We start from the raw sequence: 25,807 nt of genomic DNA on the forward strand, positions 1-25,807 counted from the left end.
GCTGTCCACGAGGACAGACATAGTGAAATAATCTGATAGATCCTTATACTCAGAGCTCTTAAAAGAAACTGTACTGATTTTCTCTGCAAAAATCCTCTCTCCCATAGTTAAGTAGTAGTGCTTTCAAATTTTTTATTTAGCTGAGAATGGAATCTATTTGTTTTGAAACCCCTCATCCACAGAGAAAAGAAATCACACAATTCATGTTGGTCAAAGTCATTAAACTCTCACCTGAAGAGGAGTTAATCTTTTTTAAAAAAAATTACACTCCGGTTTATATTCAAGATTTAGCCTTTGATAGATCTAGGGTTATGATCTTTTTTTTTTTTGGTAGGTTTTGACTTCTGAAGTCCCCAGTTCAGGACAGGATCAATATTTTACAGAAAGAAGGAAATAATATGTTGTGGGGCTATGGTCATGGAAACACTTCATAACTGAAGGTAATAGAAAATCCACATTTTTCTTTGTTTGTTCTAAAATATTACTGATTATACTGCTTCCCTTGCTGGGGAGTTAGAGGAAAACTGATTTTGCAAACCCTATACGTAGTTGCCAGTTCAAAAAAGAAGAAATCAGAACGGCTGTAATGCTTAATTGTACTCTTTCCACAACCTAAAATCACAGTGTTTTGGAATGATTTTACATTTTTCTTCTTTTGTTTATTCACAGGGAAAACCTGCTTCCTCTGGCCTCTCTCAGTTCAGAGAGTTCAAACTGAATTTAAACAAGTAATTGACTTGTCACTGGGAAAAAAAAGAAGGAATTCAGTGCTGTTCAGTCTTCAGCGGGAAGCTTGTGGAACAAATAGCTGATCACACTTAACTCCAACCATTTAGGTTAAAACACACGTTGGTCATCAGAGCACATCCCCACAGAAATGCATGGATACACAAACCCCAAACAACAAACAAAACTCAAGAAATGTATAAAGTCTTTTCGATAGGCATTTTGAACAATTAACGCATGGCATACACAATCTCCACAAGATGTCTGGCACCAAATCAAAAGCCGCTGAATGCAGAATTAGAGCCAGTACAATACACACTGTAGAATAAACAAAAATCTGCTTCTCCAGTGTATGCATGAGGCAAGTTTAAAAAATGGTATAGAGCTGGCTCCATCCAAGAACACACACAACTGGACCTTGTTGCCTGTTTCTTAAAGCTAAAATGCAGAACTGGTAAGCATCCGTGGTTTCAAATGCTTTCTCCTGTTGTTCCAAATGGCTATTTTTTTCTAACTACAATGTATGTACAATTTGCCTCTTTCTAGTGTTTGAATCAATAGAGATACACATCACCAGATTTGTTTTTAATAAGAGCCTTAAAACAGTGCCTATAAATACATTTCCTGTGACAGAGCGATCTTGATTTTATGAGTACCATCCTCTCAAAAAAAAAAAAAATCTAACAACCAAAATATTTGGCAACTGAGAGGGCATATTAGTGATATGATGTCATATTCAGCATTTTCTTATGATAGAGGCAACTGGCAAGCTGTGGGAATGGGAACACATATTTTTAAAAATTCCTTTTGGCTAAAAGAGTGTTAAAATGTCCAAAACTTCAACTAAAACGTCAGTTCAGACATTTCAGATGCAAAATTAACAATTTAACATATAAAAAAATCATATCATTGGTAATTCCTAAAGATTAAAAACTCTGGAAAATTATATTCATTGCAGTATTCTTATAATACATAAGGGTCATATAATCCCTGAATCTATTTTATCTCTATCTGAGATGTTTTTTCTTACTGACTGTGATAACATCACTTGCAAAATTTTCATTAAAAGTGCATTAAAATTAAAGGTACTGGCTGGCTATGTTACGCATGGGAATGTCAAAAACATAACAAGCAAAAGTCTTAAGAACTACATATGAGAAACTACCAATTGCAAATTGGGCACTTTTTTTAAATAAAAGAAGTTACATAATCCTATGATTTATGTTTACAAATTTAACCACTTTACTTGATCAGTTCACAACATAAGCCATTTGTTTTAAAATTGTATTTCCCTTCCCACACTTAACTATTTTTCTAATTACCCATTAGGCTCTCTTTTTAAAAAAGATAAAAACAGGACAGTTTTATAAACTTTTGGTGATTTACTCGCACTTTTCCAAAGAAAAGTAGATATTCTTTCAGCAGTTGCTCATTCATAAAATTGCTTTCTTGAATGAAATTATTCATCTTCCTAAACCATCCTGCACCCTCCAACACTTGTGTATACATGTGTGCATTCCAGTATATGCTCAGCTAGAAATAACCGTTATCCATACATCGGCACGTATACACACGCACACACACACACACACACACACACACACACACACGTTAATTCGCCTGCGCCAATCGCTTCAGCTGAACTGGGCCTTCTTAAAGCTCTGATCGGTCCCTTTTGGCCCAACTCTCACACCCCGATTAAGATCAATCCAAATGGAAGTTCAAGGTACACAAAGACATCAGTTTGTAAAAGGCTGCTTTTCACTCTCCCCTGTTCTCTTTTTCTATCTTCCAATAATAAAATTTTGTTTCTCTAATTCCCTAACAACTCTTCCGGAGATCCCCACATACCGATTTGAAAATATTGAAATCCTTTTCCTTCAGTGGGCCCCATCGAAGGAAAAAAAAAAATAAACCTCCAGATGGCAAGTATAAACCTTCTGCTGGGGTTATGCACAAAATACCAAACACATTTTTTTTTTCCTTAAATAAAGCGTTTCTGTTGGAAGGGGGGAAAATGAGGAAAGAAGCTACACAACACAAATAACTTACAATATTGTTATATGCATGAATGGGTCCCTCTTTTTGGGGTTTTTTTCTTCCCCTTTTTGGCTTAAAAAAAAAAGCTTATATAATCTATTTCTTAATCAGATGTCTCAGTTCCATGTTTTTGCTCTCTTTCAACCTCTCAGATTCTTTGCACTAAACCCATTTCACTTAAGCTTCTAACTTCGTAAGACTGGATATCACAGAACCTCAGTTCAGGGAGAAACTCACCCCCCCCCCCAAATTCTTCTCAGACTAACGGGAGCTTTCCCACTATCTGCTTTTCCTTTTAAACAAGTCATTTGGAAGGAAGCAGAATTTTCCAAAAGTCCTTTTCTTTTTCTTTCCTTTTTTGCATCTTCCCACCTCCCCACTCTACCTTGACTGCAAACTTTCTAAAGCTCTGAAATCCATCGTATTTTCCACAACCCCCCCCAACTCAGGGAGGGCGCCTCCCCCCACCCCCCCAAAAAATCAGAAAGAAAAACCTCCACGATACCCTAGAAACTGGCAGAGGCTAACCATTTCACGGCACCGAGGAAGGTGCGGCCGTCCTGCGACAACTTTTGCGAAACCATGATCACGGCCTAGGAGGATGCTCAACCCGGCGACAATAAAACTTGTCAAAAAAAAAAAAAAAAATGCCCCTCGCAGCCCGCGTCCGCTTACCGCTTTCCCATTATAGTAGTACATCAAAGAGTTGCCGCCCATGCCCGGGATTGTGTATGCGCAGTACATGGCCTCGGATTCTTTTTTCTCCTCGGTACCACTCTAACAACTTTTATTTCAAACTCGCTGTCCCTTTTTTTCACAACAATTCCTTCAGTTGCATTTTCCCATATGGCCGGGCCAAGCGTGGTGAATATGCAAAGCAGGAAGAGACCATTCCGGGCGGGCGGGGGGCGGCGCTGCTGTCAGACGCGCGGCTCCGCACAGCGGCGCTGGAAGGCGGCCCGGCCTGCGGATGGGGCCGGGAGCCCGTGCGGACGCCGCGCCGCTTCAACTTTTCCGAGGGTGGTTTTTTTTTTTTTTGTTTTTTTTTTAGTTCCTCGAATAATGCCGATTAGGACACATTTCTGCCGTCTTCACTCTTTCCCCCTCCTCCCTCCCCCCCAACTTTCTTTTCTATTTTGCTTTAAAATTTTTTGGGGGGGAGTGGTGGTGGTGTGGTTCTAGGCACCCTTTTCTTCTCTAAAAATTTCCAACTCGACCGCCTTAGGGTAGAAGTGGAGCAGGGTCCATTATTGAGCGGAATACAAATGCAGTTAATTGACTCCCCCTCTCTGTCTCTCTCTCCCTCTCTCTCTTTTTTTTTGTTTTAATTTGATTAAAAAGCGAGTGGCAGGAAGGGAATCGTATGATGCACATCTAATAACTCTGCCATCTGTCTCTGCTGCTGGCTAGCTCCCAGCATTGTACGCAGCTGCCTGAGAACCCGACTCGGAGAGAGGGGAGGGAGAGGGGAGGGGGGGAGGAAAAAACAAGAGAGAAAAAGCACCACGTCTCTGACCTCGCTCAAAAGGAGAGGGGGCAGTGTTTTCTGACTGCGTGGTCAACAACCTACAAAACGGGGTGGCGGAACCAAACGGGGTCCCGGGGCGGCCCGCCAGCGCTCGGCTTCTCCCGCAGGAGCGGGGCGGCCCGCCCGTGAACTTCGCCCCGCGCCCCCAGGGCCTGGGCGGACGCCCCCCGCGGGACCCTCCCGAGGCCGCAGGGCGCCGCTGTCCGCGTGGCCGCGGAGCCCACCGCCCACTTAGCGCCGGTAGTTTGCAGGGTTCTCAAGTCGGTTGATACATCCGAGCCTCCGAATGACTTACAGCTGTCAGTTCCTAAAAAGGCACCTCTGAGACCGCGCTTTGGCATCATCCACGGGGCCCCAAACCTGTATAAATATTTGAACAAACATTCCATGCACGTTTTCCCTAAACTTACCCATTTTTACTCAACTTTCAGGGCTGGAGAAAGCAAAAAAAAAAAAAAAAAAAAATCTTCCCTCACCTTTATGGACCACAAGCGAACAATAGCGTCTTCCTAGATCACAAGGTTTCTAACAGGCAAGTGCAATGTTTATGGTTTTTTTTTTTTAATACTATAATCAACCAACAAAAAGGGGGGGGGGCGAGAAGGAACAAAAAATAAAGAGGAAAGAAAGAAAGAAAGGGGATGGGAGGAGAGGCGATGGGCTGACTTGAGCTTGCCAAATTCAGAGCAGCAGAGGAAAGGAGGGCCTCTGGGAATTGATCCCAAATGAAACTAAATCATTTGCATATGCCGAAGCAAATGCCACCCGAGCATACATCTATTCTCAAGAATCAACTTTAATAATTCAGAGCACCTATTTCCTTACAACTTAACGTGGTAACCAAACACATACAGTATTAATATACAACGGCGGGGACTGCGGTGTCGGTTCGGAAGAGCAAAGCCTTGGCTGAGGCTGGAAAGTTTCCCCCACGCTGTAAAATAAACACGCACACATTGCACATGCACACATATAGCGAAGGCCCAGAGGTTTGTCTAACTCACTCGCTCTGAATTTATTCAGAAGGTCCCCAGAGGTTTGTGTAAACAGTACTTGAATTATAATCACACATTTCATTCAAATTTCATGCTTTGAGGATTTTTTCCTCATTAGAACAGTTAGTTGTCAATCTGACAGGATCACATTTGTAACCTTTAAACCACCCTCAGTGTTTCATACAGAAGGCCAAGGTACCCACCTACCAAAGGACAGTGTGTAAAAAACCACAGCTTAGAAAAGAAGCTGGGGTTTAAAGGGAGGTAAGTTGGGTTTTATCTGGGGTCGATGTTCCTTTGTTGCTTCTCATAAAGACCCCTTATTTAGAAGCCTGTTTCTAGAGCCTACCTAACTTTTCAAAGGTGGACTGCTAGAAAGATTTCTTAACTATTTTGATATATAACCATTCTGTTTCACCTACATTACATGTCTTTTCCTGCATATCTGCTAACATATATATGCCTTTTTATTAATTCTGTAAGTATAAATGAGATTTTCATACTTTCAGGAGCCACAATTAATATTTTTAAAATTGACGCTCTCGTTGCTTAAGTATTTTTAATCTGATAAGGTGAAAGAGATTTTTAAACCCTGACAAATCAGCACACGGGACTCAAAAAATTAAAATGGGACTAGTGCACTAAGCTTTCTGGCTTCATTAACTAATGAAAATGGGTCTGAAATCTCAAAAGTACAAATTTGCAGTGACTAATAAAGACACTTGCTCAAAAGGTGATCTACGCATTATAACCAGTGAGACACCATGCATTATCCTCCAGTGATGTTAAAAGGTTTGGCTAGCTGACCTCAGAATATTATTTCAATCAGAACTCAAGTTAGTGGCTTGTCAACTGAGACATTTCTGCGAACTCAAGACTTTGAAGTTTTCTTAAGTGACAGAAGTATAGCCCATGATAAATTTTTAGTGTGATGTGTGGGGTGTTAGCACAGATGTATAGAAACAACTGAAGCTATATGCATAAATCCATGTGTTTCATAATAATTTTGTAAGAAGCCTTAATCATAACAACCAATTTTTAAGGCACCCTGACCTGGTCCGTTGTTTCTTTCATCAGGGTAAAACTGGGTGTTACCTAACTAGCAGAAGCTAGAGTCCCTTTTTATCACCAAAAGGACAGGGAATGGAGGTTAGCCACCCAAAACAGTAAGTCACCAAGCTCTCTGATGGTTGACTGCAAACACCTACCAGGGGTAGGCCGTGTGCCCAAGTGTTTTCTCTGCCACTTTTGGGGAAAAAATTCTTAACAGTAAAATTATTGTTTACAATACTGATCACCTAAAGTACATCCATATTATTCTTAACTTCTTCTCTAAAGTTTTTGGTTCTTTTCTGATTTTCCAAAAACTCCTTGACAGACATATGTGGGATGAAGGGGAGCTAGGGACGCATACGTAGAGCTGTCACAAAACTTTAGAGGGTATCTCACCAGAACTCACAACCTACACAGCAGACCTGCAGTAAAAACTTGCTGAATGAATGAATAAACGACTGCATTGAAAAACAACTAAATATTCTACACCACTTGAGTGCAGAGTCTGGAATGTATCGTTCAGCTTCCAAACAACGATTTATCTATTCCCAACTCTGCCTTGAGCCCCACTGCAGCATGGCACAGGATTCAGAGAAATGTACAACATGTTTCCTGTCCTCAGAGATTTGCCACATGGCCAAGGTCACGTGATCAAGGCCACGTGACCAGTGCTCTTAATAAAATGGAAAAATAGGACTAAAGACTGTAGGGACAGTCATACATGTATTAATCAATCAGACAACAAACTATTAAGAATAGGCTAAGGAACTGAACTATTCACTCCCAATCACAGATCTCATTAAATTCTGCCCTTTTTTCTGAATAATGACTGCAACACTACACAGTTACTGTGAAGTTCAAATAAACCAAAACACACACATACATGTACCCTGCAGATTGCCTGGAATCAGGCAGGTTAACAAATGACATGAATGAATGAATGAATGAATGTATGAACAAAACGTCATTTTTTTCCCCAAAATATAACTTGTTAAAACTTGTACAATTCCATGTTTCTAAGTCATTGAACACTCATTTTTTTCCCATATACTTGCTTACTTCTACAATGCTATTCTTTTTTTGCCTAGTATAGCTGAATTAGCTAAACATAACATCCCAAGGATAACAGAGATATTCATCAACATACAGGATTACATATCATGGGAACAAGCAAACCTATAAAGTAACTGACCGCCTTTAGGTAAATATCTACCCCATCAGAAAACTGCTGAGACAATGAACACATCTATGTGTGGTGCTCAGTCACCCAGTCGTGTCCGACTCTTTGTGACCCCATGGACTGTAGCCCGCCAGGCTCCTCTGTCCATGCGATTCTCCCGGCAAGAATGCCGGAGTGGGTTGCCATGTCCTTCTCCAGGGGATCTTCCCAACCCAGGGATGGAACTTGCATCTCCTATATCTCTTGCATTGGCAGGTGGTTCTTTACCACTAGCTCCACCTGGGAAGACCCTTCAACATGTCCTCATTATAAAAATATTATAACTTATTTTATACTGGAAAATTTTTATACTGGAGTGGGTTGCCATGCCCTCCTCCAGGGGATTTCCCCAACCCAGGGATTGAACCTAGGTCTCCTGCACTGTAAACAGATTCTTTACCGTCTGAGCCATCAAGGAAGCCCAATACATGTATACTGATAAACAATTTAAATAGCATACAAGTACCTACTCTGCACTAGTTTCATCTTTATAACTAGTTCCCCGTGACAGGTATCACACCATTCCTACTTTAAAGACAGAGAATTAAGGCACAAGCAGTCTTGGATGACATTTCATAGATCACAAAGCTATAAAATCCCCAGGGCTTAAACGTGAGGGCCAGACACGTCTGTATGAGAATTACTGCCTTGCCCCTCTGCAGCAGCGTGACAGAGGCCAGGTCGTATCACGGGCTTGAGTTTTAGTTTCTTCCTCTTAACACAAGCGCTTCTTCTGAGGCATAAATGAGAGGGTACCTCGTTCAGCGTATCAGGGGCCTGTTATACATGAGAGCGAATTTCCCTGTTCTTCCTCTACTCTTTCCTCTGTGCAAGTGTTCCTTAAATAGCAGTGAGCAGACAATCTCCACCCAAAACAGGCAGTCACAGAAGTCAACTAATATGGACAAAAAAATTTTAAAAATATAGGACCATGCTGAATTCTTTACTACTAAGCAATCAAATCACACTACTGGGGTGAGAAGCATGTATGCACAGATAGATACTTAAAATATCTATTTTCTATTGATGAAATCAGTATCAGAATCTATGTTCACATATTTAAACATAAATGAATGATCAATTTTGCCAACTCAGAGAAAAGGACTTATCTGGGCTATACCTATTCACTGAAGACAGGAGGTATTACTGAATTTAAGTTATTCAGAAGCTAAACAACTGGATTTTTTTTTGGTCTCCAGTAGGAGTCACTATAAACAAGACATTTAATTCATAAGTTAATGTTAGTGTTGAGTTAGTAAATAGATATACATGGATTGTTATAAAGCTTTTTAATAAATGGTGATAGCTTATACCTAAAAAAAAGGGTAGGTGTTTAAAAACCAACTTAAACTGCGATGACAAAAATCCACTTCATTAAAGATTTAATTATCCAAAGGAGGATGCAGACACACATGTACACACACACGCGGACACACAGAATGAGTTTTTCTGATGACCATAATAGGAGACAGCCTTGCAACCTAGCAGTGAACACCAACAAACTGCCTGTGTGGACATTTCTGTACTTCTCTGTATTGACATCTTTAGAATGTAAATTAACTATGTCTGCTAGTAAGTGAGGAAGCTTTACTACTTTAAAAAAATTATTTCCCTCAATTGGAATTCCAATTATCTCAAACTTTTTTTTTTTGCCTAATACACATTTATCTGGAGAAAACACTTATCTCACATAAATATACTTGTCACATAATTATAAAAATATTTCTCGGAAGTCGGTATTGCATGAAGAACTGAGATAAAGCACAAATCATCTCGGTCGGCTCTGGGGCCAAAACTTATTCTCTTAGCACCATTCAGATTATCACAGGTACAACAATTTTAACTATTTGGATAGTTCAAAGGTAGACACGTTTCATTTGGAAGAGTTTTATCACAGAAGAATATCAAAGTAACACAGACTGGGAAAGCTAAAGCCTATTTGTGGCTTCATCAGCGTCTTCCTATTTTTATCTTAAATTGGCTACTTTTATATGGCTTGGGTTCATAAGCAGACATCCAAACGGTTTATCACATGATCAAGTATTTATTCTCTTCCTGGCTGGTCAGAGAGCTTATAGTCATATTGACAGCCAAACCATGTGGACTAATTGTTTTTTTTAAACCAGATTTTTGTTCCATAAATATTCATCTTCCACCTTTTTGCGGCAGTATTTCTCTTCAGAAGAAAGAGGAGTTTTCTCATTTTGCTTTAGATGGTATTATAAAAACTCACAGACATACATTGTTTTGGTGACATGCAGCAGTATGCAAAATAAATGCAAAACACTTTCTAACATTCTTGCATGCCGTTAGATCTGGTTAGAGTCATTTTCCCAGTTTTTCACATTTTTCTCATTTCTATGGTAAAGAATACGATGAGTATGTCATTACCCATATGAACATGACATCTCAACAAGCCAGAGATATAAAATAGCACTACCCTTCAGACTGAGAAACATGTATCTAATGTCATGTATGGTACGTTAAAGTGAAACGTACTCAGTGGCAACACCAGAATATATAGATTTTCATGTTGAACTGCAGTGCAAACTGCAACACTTGAATTTAACTGAAGTTTACTTCTTCCTTCCTCAATTTCATGCAAAGACCTGTCATTGCAAAAGTCCTACATTTACCTACTACTAAAACCTCTCACATATTAAATGAAATTAGAAAACGATAGTGCAATTGACACTTTTGATGACTAAAGGAGATATTTTAGTTAAGGAGAAAAGACTTAACATTGGGTTTCTTATTTTTTCCTCAGGACATCAATCTCTCCCCTCTGGGATAAGTGGAAATTTTTCTTTGGGGAAAAAAATTCCTTTATCCTAACCCAGTATGATCCATAGCCAGTCTCCAAGTTTGATACAAAAACAAACCATTTCTATTTTGGTACAATGAGGAAGCATCGCAGTGGACAATATAAAAACAGAGATGGAGGAAGTTGACTCAGATTGCTGCACTTCCTAGATGAGAAAGCGAGGAGGCTTACCACAATCACCTGAATCAAATGAAATAAGACGACAACTGTTTTTTCCGTCAAATTGATGCACGTGTAAAAATTAATTCCCAAAAAGTTAGAGGGGAAATCCTGGGCATGTTTGTTTGCCTGGATGAAGGATTCTGTTTGAGAAATTTTTGACAAAATGGATTGATGAAGCAGACTGGAATCTGGGCACAGGATGTACACAATTTTTTTTAAACATTGTGAATAAATACTGGGCTTCCCAAAGCACTGCTCAATGATTAGAGGGAAATGTGATATCACAATGAAAATCATTTTCATTCTAAACAGAATAATTGTCTGGGGTTTGTTAATAAGCTCCTTTGGAGGTGGGAATTCTAACAACTTCCTAAAGTTTCCAACTGTTGACTACCTTTGCTTGACATCACTGAGCAAGTAGAAGAACGAATTGCTGAGCAGAGAACAAACACTTTTCAAATACTTTAATGACTATCTCTGGTAAACACTCAGTAATCAAAGAGTAGGTAAAAAGAATGAAAAAAAAAAAGGTTTTAAAAATGGAAGCAAATGACCATGTAAGATTAGCATCCAACACACATCTGTTATTGAAATGACTATTTCAAATTACTGTTTTATAAAGTTTCTGCCTAAAAATATTCTTCTGAGTAACCGGGAACCAGGCCCTTGGAGCAAGAATTAATGACATTTCAAGAAGAATGAGCAGTAGATTTTCCCTCAAGGTTGATTCTTAGCCTAAAGCCAAAGCTGGTCACTGGTCCATTCTTGACCTAAATGTTGGGTTCTTTAACGCCAAATGACCCTGAATTCTAACTACTTAGTTTCAAAACCAAATGATCGCTTCACCTATTAATCATAAGCACTTAAACATCCACCCCACAAATAAACACAGAAATGACCATGAAGAGTCACGTGAGATAAGTTTTGCACCATCATGCACTGGAACAAGTCCTTATAGCAAATTCCCTGAGTAACCCCAGAAGAAATGATTTTAAAAGGGATAAGGTGTAATAAAGGAAAATTCTGAGCTTCCAAGTAAGTGGGAAATTCATAAGCTTTCACTGAACACAAACAGCATTAAAATTAGAACTGTTTGGCAAAAATCTGACACTGATACATTTTGGTTTCTACATGAGGCCAACCAAATCAGGTATAGGTGAGGAGTGCCCCAAAGTTACACAGCAGTGATGATCATACTTCCATTCATTTACAGCTGGGCAAAAACTGGTCCAAAAGGACATCTTCCTAGTCATGGCCAGCATTAGCAGTTAATGGTGCCAAACTGCCGAATCACAGTCCTTACAAACCAGAGGCATGAAAGTTCCCTCCATGTATTTGGACAAGGGGGTCTCCCAAAATGTCAGTCAGTTTTCTGCCTTCTTTGAAAGTGATTACCAAATGCATTTTGAGAATAAAACAACTTAAAATTTGCTTAATGCAAGTCAAAATCTTAAACAGGTCAACTTTCCCATCCTTACCCCAGCTGCTGATTTCCTCTTCTGCAGCATGTGACATGTTCTCTAATACCTGCAAGCCATATGTTTTTTGAGTTTTCTTTTTTAGGACTTATATGTTTTGTGAGTGTATGTGTGTGTGCTTAGTCGTGTCTGACTCTTGTGACCCCATGGACAGTAGCCCACCAGCCTCCTCTGTCCATGGGATTCCCCAGGTAAGAATACTGGAGTGGGTTGTCATTTCTTTTTCCAGGGGATCTTCCTGTCCTAGGGGTCAAACCTGCATTGCAGGTGGATTCTTTACTAACTGAGCCACCATAAATAGGTTTGTTTGCTTTTACAAATGCCAAATATTATTCAGCTTTGAAGGGTAAAGGCAGGTTCTCAACAATGTAAATCAAGCTGGTGGTCAAGCCAAATTTAGAATTCAGGTCTTCTGCCATTCCATTTCTTATCATGTGCCATGCTTCTCCACTCATTAAAAAGTCTAAGCACCAACCTACTCAACCACCTATACCAGTGCTACCATGTAAATCCGTATGTATATGTGTGGTGTACAAGGAACAGGAAATACAGTAAGAGGTCAACACCTATCCATTTTGTACATGGCGTATGTCCTTCCAACTTGCTCGCTATGTTGACCAACTTACACTTTCTTTAATAAAAATAAGTACACTAAAAAAATAAAAATGATTTGGCCCATAAGCTTTCTCAGAGGTAAACATTTCTGTATTGACTCAATCTTAGCATCACTACTAAACAAATGCCAGTATTTTACGATAAATGATTTTTAAACAGAAAAAAAGTTTAAAAAATTTTTAATTGTATTTTTACTTCTTTTAACGACTTCCAAATTTTTGTTTCTCCAAACAGGTATGTGGGGATGAGACCGCCATCCCCATTACCTGTCATCCTGTCCTTATTAAAATAATGTGGAGGTCAAAAACCAAGATGTTACTTCAAGTTCCGGCTTTATCTAAATCTCAGTTTCTTTATAAGTAAATATGTTTCAAATAAATAAAGTGTTAAATTGTGATCACAACAGTTTTTTCCCCAACTTAAAAATTCTGGGATTTATGTTTTTATGATAATGAGATATCTCTGAATAATCAAGCCCTGAAAATAAAGAGCTCGTCAAAAGTTGTTTCTGCAGTTAAACAAGCTAAAGCACAACAACAAGGAAGAGATACACAGAAGATGTTAGAAACTCAGTCACTACCTGTCACCTCTTTCTTCATCTGCCAGATCTGTAACTCTCAGTCATCCAGAATCAAATTCTGTGGTCACTTCCAGATAAGGACCATTCTAGAACGTACGGCTCTCCAGCAAAGTTTAATGTCATGAACTGTAGCTAAATAAATCATGCACCTACTTATTGCCCCCAATACTATAGATTTTTAAAGAGTAGAGTAGAGATTATGATTTAAATTTCTTTGCCTTCCCCTATAACAATGTTATCTGTCCATAATAGGAGCGCAAATCCATTTTTGCTCATTGAGTGAATGAGGAACAAAAAGATTTATTTCCTTCCTTTCCACAGTGACAGAAATGATCAAGTCTAGGGTTGTCAGAGAAACACATTATAGCCAGCTGTAACTTCACTTTGAGAATAAATCAAGTCTTCACGAAATGGAAAAATGAGGATGTGATTAGACAAAAATTTTCATATAGAGCTATATCTACATTATACTGATAAAACACATACACACACATGTAACCATGATGAATTGTTTCCCCAGTTTTCAAATGTTTTAATGATTGTTTTTTATTTCATGAGCCTGGCCTTTCCTTCACCTGGATTATAAACTGCTGAAGATTAGGGATGGACAAAGTTTTATTTGCTGGGTTGGCAAAGAGCATATTCACTTACACATACACTTCACAGAAGGGGGCTTGGAGGATCTAATTTATCTCCCTTTCTCTTGAGTAGTGTGGCTATTTTCTCAATGGAATAATTAACCGTGCCAACAATATGCCAAAGATATAAAAATGGATACATGCATTGTCACTTTTGAGAGGTGATACTGTTATGCCACCTCGGAGGTGCGATGCAGTCTCCTGTTTGTTTCATGTATTTAGTTTTTCTTGGCAAGTCCTCCTTAACTTATTTAACCTATATTCTACTTTAAAATGTCTTTTTATAAACATTTTCTTAGAGGGACGACATATCCTCTGATGGCTAGACGTTATTTCCTAATGACGTGGAGGCAAACAAAACAAAGAAGCAGGTGCTTTCCATGTCATTTCCACATATTTAACTTTTTTGTTGTCCTTTCCAACACATTCCATTTAACCAGATTTTAGACATGACAAAAAAAACTTTGAAAGATGTTATTTTGTTATATTGTTAAAAATATGCTGATAAAGAAACTTGCCAACAATTACAGTGAATCTCAGAGTTGATTTGACCTTTCTACTATATATTGCCTTGTTACCAGGGCCTGTGTGATTACATCAGTTGTTGAACTTTTAAGAGCCAGAGTCTCTGTATCTTAATGCTCACAAGGTGAATCAGCGATACTGGCTCCTATGAAGCATCATGAAACGAACTCTTGCTTGGAAAACTATTTGTGGCCACTTATATACTTGCATAAATCTTCACAATAGCAGGGACTCTGGTGCACACTGCACTTTCCAGGAAGCCTGGCTCTTAGTAGGTGTGCAGTAAATATTTGCTGAATTTTTAAATTTGATACTTGAACAGATTCAAAGCTAAGTGGGTACACAATGATACACAGTCATCAATCGTTTCCCACACCTGTTGGCTGATGTCAGATGGGGAGTTATAGACCCCTCTTGACAATATGATAGAAATTATATACTCTCTGTCTCAAGTTGCATCTTTGAAGACTGGAATTCTGTTGATTAGAATCTTAAGAGAAAGGTACTAACATTTTGTAAAGACTGGTTTAAAATATACTTGAGATCTGGATACACATAAGTCATATCTTTTATGAAACAAGCTTATTGACATCTACCTAAAACTTTACTAAGTATATTTAGACAGTTAATACACTTTTGACGTTCTTAACTAAGATGAAGGTTTTCAGGAAGCATCTTTGAAAGTAAGTTATCACCTTAGTTGTTTGTACCTTTTAAAAAAAAGTTTTGTAACTTAATGATATCATCACAGACACCTCATAGCAATGCAACAGTTAACAATCTGTCTGGGTCTCCTTTTAAATTGCCAATTTTCAGATGTTTGGAAGGAAAATGCTAGAATTTTAAATTTGCTATGCAGAGTTGTCTGCAGAGATGCAAACTTCATTTATCTCCCTCTTTATATATTTTTCTTTCTGAAAAATTTTTAAAAGGCTAAGTCATTTTGAACCATACACCGCAGGGAAACAGATTGCTTTAATACTCAAGAGATGTTTTATCTCTATTATCTATGGCTCTTGCTGAAAAAAAAAAAAAAACAACAACCCCAAAACACTTCTACTCACCTCCACATGTCCTAATATATCTTAATTTCTTTGAATCAAATGCAGGTGCTTCATTTTAAATGGTGGTCCAATGACTGATATTTAAAACCCAAAAATCTTGGTAAGTGGCTACAATGCTTAATGTTGCCGGCATTCACGGCGCTTGTGCCATGGGAGCAAACTGGGGCCACGCCATCCTACTGTGCAATACGTTTAATCCGAACCCTGTAATCTTCACTGTGATTATCCATTTTGTCATCCTGAAGGCTGCAACTTCCCAGGAAAGTCGGGATAGTGACTGCGCTTTATTTTCCAGTGAAGATTGTTTCTGTGCTCTGTTGTTGAGTTGGGAGCACAGCTGTGCAAAGGAGTTTCAATGTACCAAAGGGTGGTAGGAGAATAATCAGCTCAGAACTTCACCTGATGAGTTCACAAACCACAGGCTACACAAAAAGTATATGAACTCCTCGAGCACCACGATCACTTACGTGACTTTTAAACTGGATCTGTGTCAAGTAGTAGTGATTGATGCTGACCTCAAGGATACTTTTTTCCCCTTGTTTTACCCAATATACATAGCCACAGACAAGGACTGAGCCTAATTTCATTTTCCAGCAGTAACTAGCATGTTATTTGTGTTTCACAAGTGAAATGGTCATTGCAGGGACAGAGCTTCAACTGCTCATTCAAATCAAACCATAATACTAAGAGCATTATCTTCAAAAAAAAATAACGGCTTGATTTAGTAAAAACATTCTTAATAATAAAAACAATAAAACATCCTAAATCATACTCCACATACTTTAAACAGCCTGAAATAACTTTTATTAATAGCACGTAAGTCTTGTATTCATAATTGAGTCTTCAGAGTAAATGGACTATTTAGGTATATTCCGATGAATTATCACAGGAGAAAAGGATCTGTCATTATTTCTAATCAAAATCTCCAAATACATATTTCCAAGATAAATCAAAATGGACCTTAATAAAAGGATTAAAAATCATGGGCTAAGACAGCCAGCCTAGGGAAAAAAAAAATCATTTCAGAAAAAAGGCAACAGTGTAAAAGCTCTTGGCTGCTTAAAATGAGTTTTAAATGAATGAAGGGGGCAGTGCCTGCACCCTTTTAAAAGTGAAAGTGCATACTTCAAAATAATAATTCAGAATTAAGTAACTCTTACTAGTGACTTATCAAGTTGAATTCATAAATGATGACCTGGCTAACTCAGAATTAAAATGATTAACAGTTCAAAATAAACCACTGCCTGTTCTAGAAAACATCTTAAATCTGACCCTAGAGAAAAGTTATTACTTCCTAACACCTTTCTTCAGGCAGAGGCACTCAGTTTCCATTGTCAAAAATATCCATTTAAATGGGTAATAGCCAAATATATACTGATGAATTATTCAGATTTCTCAAATGTCGGGGCAAAAGGAAGATTTAGCAAATTGGTACTATATTTTCAGTTTAATTATAAAATAGATTCTTAGGAATTAAAAATAATGTCTTAGAAGCAGACTGAGGCCCAGATTTGGCCACTAAAGGCTGTGTGACGCTCTTGCTGAAAGACAAGAACAGAACAAACACATCCTAGCAGAGTGTGCCGGCCACAATGGTGGGACTTACACCCAGGGAAACCTGTCCTTAATTTATCCCGTCGTGTGTAGATTTGGCAAGAATCTCCAAACATCATTTACATACCATATGCCCTGAATTACCTAGGCACAATGGCTGTGGATAAATATGATGTTTCAGGTCTGTTTGCTTCCTTTTATAAGTTTTGCAGCTTTCATTTCATTTTTCTCTTTACTGAACAATTGAATGCAATATTGTGTGCTGCATTTGAGTGTTTTGCTAAATCAATAAATAGTTCATTGTGCTTTGTGATTAGAAAAAAATGATCTGAGGTAGGCAACCAGGAGGTATTTATTCCTCCTAAGCAAAAATCAAATAAAGGAAATGAGCTCTTTATGCTTTGCACTCATTTTAACCCTCGTCTCCTTACCAGGCATAGAAATTCGAGGCATTCAACAATTAAATAGATAGAAATCAAACATTATGACTTTTGTGGAATGTATAATATTGGTCAGCAAGTTTTCATGTTTAAAAGGGATCCCTGAAAACAGATTCTTGGTAATTCCTGCATCTGTTCACCTTATAATTAAAAGGCATTATTACTGCTTGTGCCTTAGTTTACCTCATTCCCAAGAATGGTAATATCACAAACTCAGTAATATATGTCCAGATTCTCACACTAAATTTAAAGTCAGGTTGATAAAAATGAATACTTAAACCAAAAAGATCAATAGCCTAAAAAAGTCTTGGAGCAGAACTACGTACATATTTTTTGTTGTATACTATAAATTTGACTGTATAAACTTCCAATTAAAAATGACATTCACACCATCATTTTTGATAGAATTTTGCACAGTAGGAATACTCATTAATGCAGGGTAATACAGTGTGATAAGCAGCTTAGACATCAAAATAGAAAAAAAATGCCAGTTGGTCTACTCTTTACATGAGTAAAATGAAACTTAAAATTTTAGATACCTGAGGAATTAATTAAAAAGAACACTTATTGGCATATGTATTTTTTTTAACTATGTCAAATCAAGAGCATCCATTCTCTAGTCAGTTTCTACTAGTGGTCTCATAAAAACACAAACACACAAAAATACTCATCCCATATTTGATGATAAAACATTAAATGCATTACAATATTCAAAATGAAATAAAATGTAATTTAAATAATTTTACTCATCCTACAAGTACCCTCCTAAAGAGAGTGTGTATCTATATATATTTATATACTTACATATTTTTAAATCATTTAATATGAAAGTTTCTGAAATATCTGGATTCTTTTCAGCTTTGGTAAAAAGAGGGGCAGAAGCCCATTAGCTACAAAGTGTGGGCACCTGGGTCATTTCTTGATCTTACACTGGAAAATACAAAGTGGTTATATAATTCTCAGTAAATGGCAGAGGAGTGTGCATATACTAGAAGAGAAAACAGGTAAAAGACGATGCAGTTATTTCAGGATCCTACAAAATAATCTGCTTTCTTTAGGGGGCAAGGAAAGAAAAGCTACCCCTTGAAGAGCGGCAATGAAAGGGTTAACAGACATATGCTGTATAATTAGGAGATGCATTAATGATTATGAATAGTAAATGATTTGCTGCAAAGAAAAAAAAATTTTAGTCAAAGGGACATGTACCTATCTTACATGTTTATTAGTAACTGTATATAACTAGAGAATTCTGCTATTAAGAATCTTGCATTATTGGTATAAATACTTCCAAGGGTACATCAAATTGTAATCTTTCATACGACATCCATCAAACCAGGCTGGAGATTTTGACAAACATTAAACACAGTAAGGAGGCAATTATGTATGCATGATTTAATCTGCAACTAATTAATATGCAAATTTATTCATATGTTAGTTACTAAATTAAAAATGCAAAGAAGCCCTTATGGTGATTCTCGAAATTTTGCACAAACAGAACATTTAAAATGTAAGAAAAATGAAGTTTTTTAGAAACCTATAACACACTTTTAGTGTCTCCAGAACCTGTTGCATTAAGACTCAAAAAAAATGCGTGTTTAAATACTAGATAATAATTTAAAAGGTGTGCTAATTTTATGTGAGAATGTGGGAACAGAAAGGTTAATCAGAATTCTCTCGAACTCTTAAGAGATACACTCTAATTACCAGACAAATGCTATTCTATTTCTAAGCTTCCGACCCTGCTTTTAGGGTTGTCAAAAGTTGGTCATCTTACTGATATCTAGTACAAATGGTTAGGGGAATAAACAGTATAAGAAAGCAACTAGATATACTGAAAATTCCAGGGTAACTCGGAGCCCATTTGGTGCTCACTAAACACACAATTCACTCAAGATGGCAACTCGCTCTTTTCGCCTTTGGGGAACAGCCCTTTGCAAACAGAGAAATTGGAGGAAAATCTTGAGGGAGCCTAGAAATTCCCCCCAACTCTCTTCCGAATGAATCCTTCAAAGAAAATAATGCCACTAACCTAAGAGCCACCAAAAAACATTAGGTAACTTCCTCTGAATTCAATCTGGCTATTTCAGCCCTGCGTTTTCCAGACAGTCCAAAACTGATTCGAATCTCTGATGGGAGAAGAGGGATGTGGAGTCGTGTGATTTAAAAATATCTTTGGATGTCTGCATACCGGGGAATATCCATTCAAGTGCCTATTTTATCCTTTGGCACCACAGCCTTCTGCGAGCATCTGATTTCCCGGTGATTTCCTAGTGATCAGCAGCGAGATTTTGTGTGGATCACCTCTGATCTGATTACCTTTCGCATCCGCAGTCCGACGGGCCATGTATGCAGCTCCGGGAGCTGGCACTGGGAACAGCTGTAGTGGCCTCAAGAAATCAACGCAAGTCAACTGTATAAGGAAGCACAATAGACGCATCTACAGCTCTTCCTAGGGCACTGAACCCTCACCCACGTTAGGGGGAAAAAAAGGAAAAATCGCCATCAGTCTCATCGCTGCCAAGTGACACACAAAAAGGAAGTTAGCCATTGGCTGTTACTTTTATTCACAGTCTGACTCTGATCTCCCAGCTTCCCTCAGCCCCTTCGGATGCCAAGCGGGCTACAGCTTGCCCATTTCATTTCGACCACGGCAGCCAAAAAAAGCAGTGCCCCACGGTGCAGCGACAAGCAGTCTGTTTTGATATTAGTACCCCAGTATGCGCTGGGAGACAGTCAGATGTCCCCAAACTATGTGGCCTCCCTGGAGGGACCCGGTCCCGGCCTTCCCTGGCCGCAGAGATGCTGAGCCTGCCACAAAGCCTCCGCTTTGAAAGCACCGGGGCAGGAAACGCACCCTCCGCGGGACTCAGACAGAAATGGCGGGGAGGGAAGACTCCTGCCCTCCAATCCCACACTCGTGTCTAACTGGAAATATTAACAGCCTCTCCCCACTGCCTGCCAGCCAGCAGACGGGAGCGCAAACCGAATTACGTAAGGAAAGGAGTCCTTTTCTTATGTAACTGAATCTTCGTAGGGGATAGTAAGGAAACATCAGATTTTCTTATTTTTCTCTCATAAAAGAAAGAGGTTGACGTGGGGGTTCAGACGAATGGTTCCCGCCCCCCATTAATTCTCAGAGAGGTAGGAAAATGATAATAAAATCCTCCCTTTCGGTCCCCCAGACACTCTGCTCCCTCTGCTCAATGTACAGACTCTGAGTCTAACCTGGTTTAACCCGGAATGCACCTGGGGTGTGCTCACTCTCTCCAGCCTTAATACATCATGCTTTTTAAGGTCTGCAGTGAGGCAGCCTCAGGTGGAGGGGCTCCATTCCTGGGTATTTCAGGAATCTGAGAGGAACCTGAGGCATGTTTAATTTGTACAGGTGACTCAATTTTGGTTGTGACCAGAACTGAACATAAAGCTTTTAAAAAAGCCTCAATGTACACATTTATGCATTCATTACACAGTGTTAAATCTAATTTGTTCTTTTTACTGTCACAGGAAGCACATGTTTAAAGCAATCTGTTTCCTCATGTGAATGCTTTCCTGTCTGTTTAAAAAAAAATTGCGACACACTTTACCCTGAGTAACCAAGAGGTGATCATAAATATCCCTAAATAGCATTAAACAGATATGAAAGACATTAACACTTTCAGAATGCCAAAGTAGTATTAAAAAAAAAAATTCTAACAGATGCTCCTAGGTCAAAAAGTGAAATGTGTGTTTCCTGAAAAAACACTCTCATCAGAATCATAAATGAACTGAGGAGGGGAGTGAGGTGTTGCTGAGCAAACCAGGATCCTTTTGGTAAGGAACTCAGCAACCCATTGCCAAAGTGCACTTGCCATAAAAAGCCCAAACTGAAGTGGAAGTTTGATGAAAACCAGTATCCTCTGCAATCCACAAGGTGGCAACGACTACAGCTGAGAGGCGACCCAGCGGGGTCTCTCCCACTTCCCAGAGAAAGGTTCTGTCTCTGGAAACCCAGGCATGAGCTCTGCTCTGGAAAACCAGGAAGAGGTCTGGCCCAAAGGGACCTTTCCTGCAGCGTGTTACATGGGGCCTGGCTTTGCTGGACACTGAAGTTGGCTGGGAAGAGATGTTTGTTGTGAAATGTATCGGTCATCTCTCTCTCCTCCACCCTCTTTAGCAGATTTTTTTTTTCCCCTTTAAATGCAAGAATTCAAGAATCAGCCCTTAGGAAAAAAAACTGTTCTAGGTTTCCCACAGCTCACAAGAAAAAATACTACCCCCCTCCCCACCAAATGAATTCAGCAACGGCATTGAGAAAAAACGCATTACTAGGCAGCAGAGGGCAGAACCCCCCAATTCTTTGATTTTTCCAGAAAACATCTGTATAAATAATCCTGCGTATTGTTACAAATGGACGTAGACGTCCTGAACAAATGGAACTCTGTCTTACTTTAGAAGAGAAACACACTGCCACGCATACCCACCTAGCCAAGAACCTCCGTCTTCTCAGATGAAGCCAGAACCCCCGGCCTGACTTCCTGTGAGTGCCACCACCAGCTCTGCAAGGGGAGACCAGGGGCATCACTCGGGAGCCCTGCTTCTGGTCGCTTGCAGGATGACGCTGATGGAATAAGAAATAAGAAGCATGTATCTCCTTATCACTTAGAGGCAGGGCTGATTTAGGCATAAACAAATTACTGGCAGGGAGAATCATGTTATGAAGACTCTGTCATCTTGGCCTAACGTCCTCTTCCAAAAGGGAAAAGATGGGGAACATCCTTCCAACACAAACTCTGCAGAGCGGTTTAGTCGATGACTAAAAAGGCTGACAAGGTGTCTCTGACTGATGGAGATACCATTGTGAGGACAAAGAGATAGAGAAAGTGCTTGAAGTGTTTCCTCAGTTCAGAAAAAGCAAGTGGTCTCCAGCAGGTAGATTTTTTCTGAATGCACTTGAGACACTGGCCTCAGTCTCCATTTAACACGCAGGAGGCTGCAGGGTAAAAATCTGCTCTAGCGCAGGACGAATTGGGAGGCTGGGACTGACATATACACACGACTCTGTCTAAAAGAGATAACTCATGGGGACAGACTCTATAGCACAGGGCACTCAGTGCTTTGGGGGGACCTAAATGGGGAAGAAAGAGGAAAAAGTGGGGATGCATGTCTACAGACAGCCGATTCACTCTGCACAGAACAAAGTAAGACACCATGGTCAAGCAACTAGAGTCCAGTAAAAATTTTAAAAAGAAAAAAAAAACCTTCTTTAGTGTCTGAAGAAAGGTAGTTACTCTGTCGCTGACAATGCATTGCCAGGGCTTATCATGAATATCATTCGCTGTCATAATTTCTAGATACCTACAATGCATCAAGCATGCTCTAAGCACACTGTATGTATTTTTATAATTTATCACCATATCCTTAGGAGGGATGTATATTTTCCCCATTTTCCAGGGAAAGAGTCAAAAATAATGACATCATATGCCCAGAGCCAGGTAGCTAGTCACTGGCACAATCAATTAAAAAAAAACAGGTGATCAGATTCTGTGCTCTTAACCAGCAGATGATACTGTTTCTAGTAGAGAAATCCTACCCTGGAATATCTGGATATTCTAGCGGATGTGCCCGGGCCAAAGTTGTGCATTATAACCAGTGACTTAAGAGGTACTGAGGGTCATTCTACAATGAGATGAAACTTCTGAATATTCAGTTTATTCCAGATTGTCAAATATTGCTAAATGAGCCAGGTTGCAGAAAGTTTCTGGTCCACAAAGTGTTCCGAACAGCTACAGCCTCATGGATAAGGACGCAGACAGAAACCTCAAGGGCAGACTGCCAAAATGACTATCCCAGCTCTGCCACATCCTGGCTGTGTGACCCTGGGCATGTTTCGTCACCTCTCTGCGCCTCTGTTCTTCTACCCCCAAATAAACAGTAGTGCCCATCTCATTGTATCTGTGAAGGAATATGATTTAACAGATGCAAAGTGCTCAGTGTCTGGCACAGAATAAACACTAGGTTAAGGGTCTGTTACCAGTACACCAACATCAACTCATTCAGCAGGCATTACATCTATGTATTTTCTAGACCACAAAACAGGCTTGCGACCTAACCAAGGCCACTAAGTGAGTAAGGAGGGGACGTGAGACACTAAAGTAGGACGATTTCTAGTGGCGTCATTTGTACACGACTCTACCACTTTATTACTGTATTCATTCAATGGAAATATATTTCTAAGTAATATCCAGAAAGCAATGAGTTGAGTTTCTGTGACACAAAAAAGATGTACATAAAACAAGAAAGACCTTTACTCTCTCCAAGGTGGTTACAAGTGAGTAAAAGGGATTCAGCTGCTCCATAAAAAAACCTAAAGGACAAAACATCCCTGTGTCACACTGTGTGATTTTATTTTTTGAATGTACAACTTTCTCAAAAGGCCAGACTTTCTGCTCTTTTTAAAATGCTAAGGTCATTCCCCAAATTGGGCTGTGAGCGACATTACACTGAGAATTTCCCTAAACACCAAGGACCTTAGTTGTGAAGCTTCGCAATTTAGATAAAGGATACTCTGAAGAGAAAGAACTGTTCAACAATACATGGCATGTCTGGCTTTTAGCTTAGTTGCGGAAATGCTTTGAATAAGTATAAGTGAAGAAAGAAGTGAATGAAGGAATGAATGAATGGATGAAAACTTCTAAAAATGACTTTTCCCCTCCCACCTGGGTGCTCCCAGTTTATTATAGGGTTCCGCTTAACAGCTAGATTGCTGATGTAATTTATTAAAGGGAAAACAAAATAGCATTGTTTCTAAAATACTTATTGGGGTTTGAATCTTCTAATTCCAACTGTATCTGTCCATAATAAGTATGTTTGATTCTATTCTCTTTTGCCCAGCACTAGCGACTAAGCTACAGATTATATGTGACAACATCTCATACATTTAAAAATAAAATTCACATAAAGGCACTCTATGAGGACTCCCTAGGTTTTGCCACTGAAATTTCACTCACGAAGCACAGGCCTTACTATTAAATAAAATATAAGTGGCAGAATGTGTACCTTTTTATTATACAACAATACTTTCAAACAGCATAACAGTTATAGAAATAGGTTTATTTCCTATTTAGCTTCATGGCTGAAAACATTCAAACTGATTCAACAAGTCTCCATCACCAGGCCATGAATATTCTTTTACACTCTCAGCTTCAGGAGAGATGACACATGAGTTAAACACTGTTGCATCCTTAAACAAATTTATTTTTATCTCCTCTGCTAACATCTCAGGCTATTACACTTTCCTATCATAAAGCCCAATTTTTATACTCCACTTATTATTGAATTATTTTGCACTTCAAGTTCGTTTCATAATGAGCAAGCCAGAAAATATTATTGTACCCTGGGCTTATACACCTGAGCACCTGTGAAACAGCCGAATTCCCCAAACAGGGTTACTCGAAAACATTACCGCCAAGAATCAGCCACCTACTTGAAACTGCCTTCTTATAGCAGCTAATGATATAATGATATACTGTGCCAATCGGTAGAATGAAAGCCATTACAATATTATTATAAGTATAATCCAGGAGGCATATTTAGAATGATATGGGCTGGGAGGGAGGAAGCTGCTGGAGACAGTTAGGAACTCTGTCTCAGATGATATCAAAATAATTGTTCCCAAATAGCATTATTCTAAAATCCCTGGATGGGAACAGCAAGTGGTGATAGTGACGGGTCTTGTATGTGCATGGAAGGCAGGTACCGCAAGAGTCGTTTTTCTGAGAAAACCTGTCTTTCTAACATGAGTCCATGTTTCACAAAGGACATGCTCTTTCATCACCAGGGCTGAAAAATACAACTGATAGAGAAAAACACACCAAAATGTTCCCTTTATACTTGGCCATGAAGGGAGCAGCAGAATACAACATTCCCATTCTTCCGTGACACTGAGCACTCAAAATGAATGCAGTGAGATGTAACCCACGCACAGACCCTCCTCTGATCACTCCAGAAGTAAACGCTTGTGGATCAAGTTTCAACCCTAGCAGGGTGTTTATGATTAACTCCTCAGACGACAAAATTAGACTCGAAAGACAATAGTGGGTGTCTCTGCAGCACAGAAATGGAATTCTTAAAAGATTCATTTCAAAATCCCATTTGCACATTCTCTCAGAATTCAAATCGGTATTTCTCCCTGAAACTTAAAATCACCCTTATTTCCAAGCCTGAAATTTTCCAAACTGCAGACTCTTCTGCACTACCTTCACTTCTCTGAAGAGGGAGTATAGGCTCTAGAAAAGCAGAAAACTCAAACAGCTCTGCACCTATGCAACAGCTGCAACCAAAAAAAAAAAACAACCCACAAAACACCCAGAATCATTCACATGCTGCTT

At 39.1% G+C, this 25,807-nt stretch overlaps 1 protein-coding gene across 26 annotated transcripts in view; it reads right to left on the reverse strand.

Moving 5' to 3' along the window:
• TCF4 (transcription factor 4) overlaps positions 1-25,807 on the reverse strand; it is a 377,984-nt gene that overhangs the window by 104,468 nt on the left and 247,709 nt on the right. The window contains exon 1 of one of the 26 annotated variants that reach the window (XM_043888719.1): positions 3,442-3,781. The exons of 20 other annotated variants lie outside the window; for them this stretch is intronic. In XM_043888719.1, coding sequence (XP_043744654.1) covers positions 3,442-3,510 — 69 coding nt within the window. In that variant the 5' untranslated portion in view covers positions 3,511-3,781. 5 more of the 26 variants (XM_043888724.1, XM_043888718.1, XM_043888717.1 and 2 more) reach the window with 5 other exon arrangements.

Source organism: Cervus elaphus, chromosome 27 (genome assembly GCF_910594005.1).
Source record: "Cervus elaphus chromosome 27, mCerEla1.1, whole genome shotgun sequence".
Taxonomy (NCBI): domain Eukaryota; kingdom Metazoa; phylum Chordata; class Mammalia; order Artiodactyla; family Cervidae; genus Cervus; species Cervus elaphus.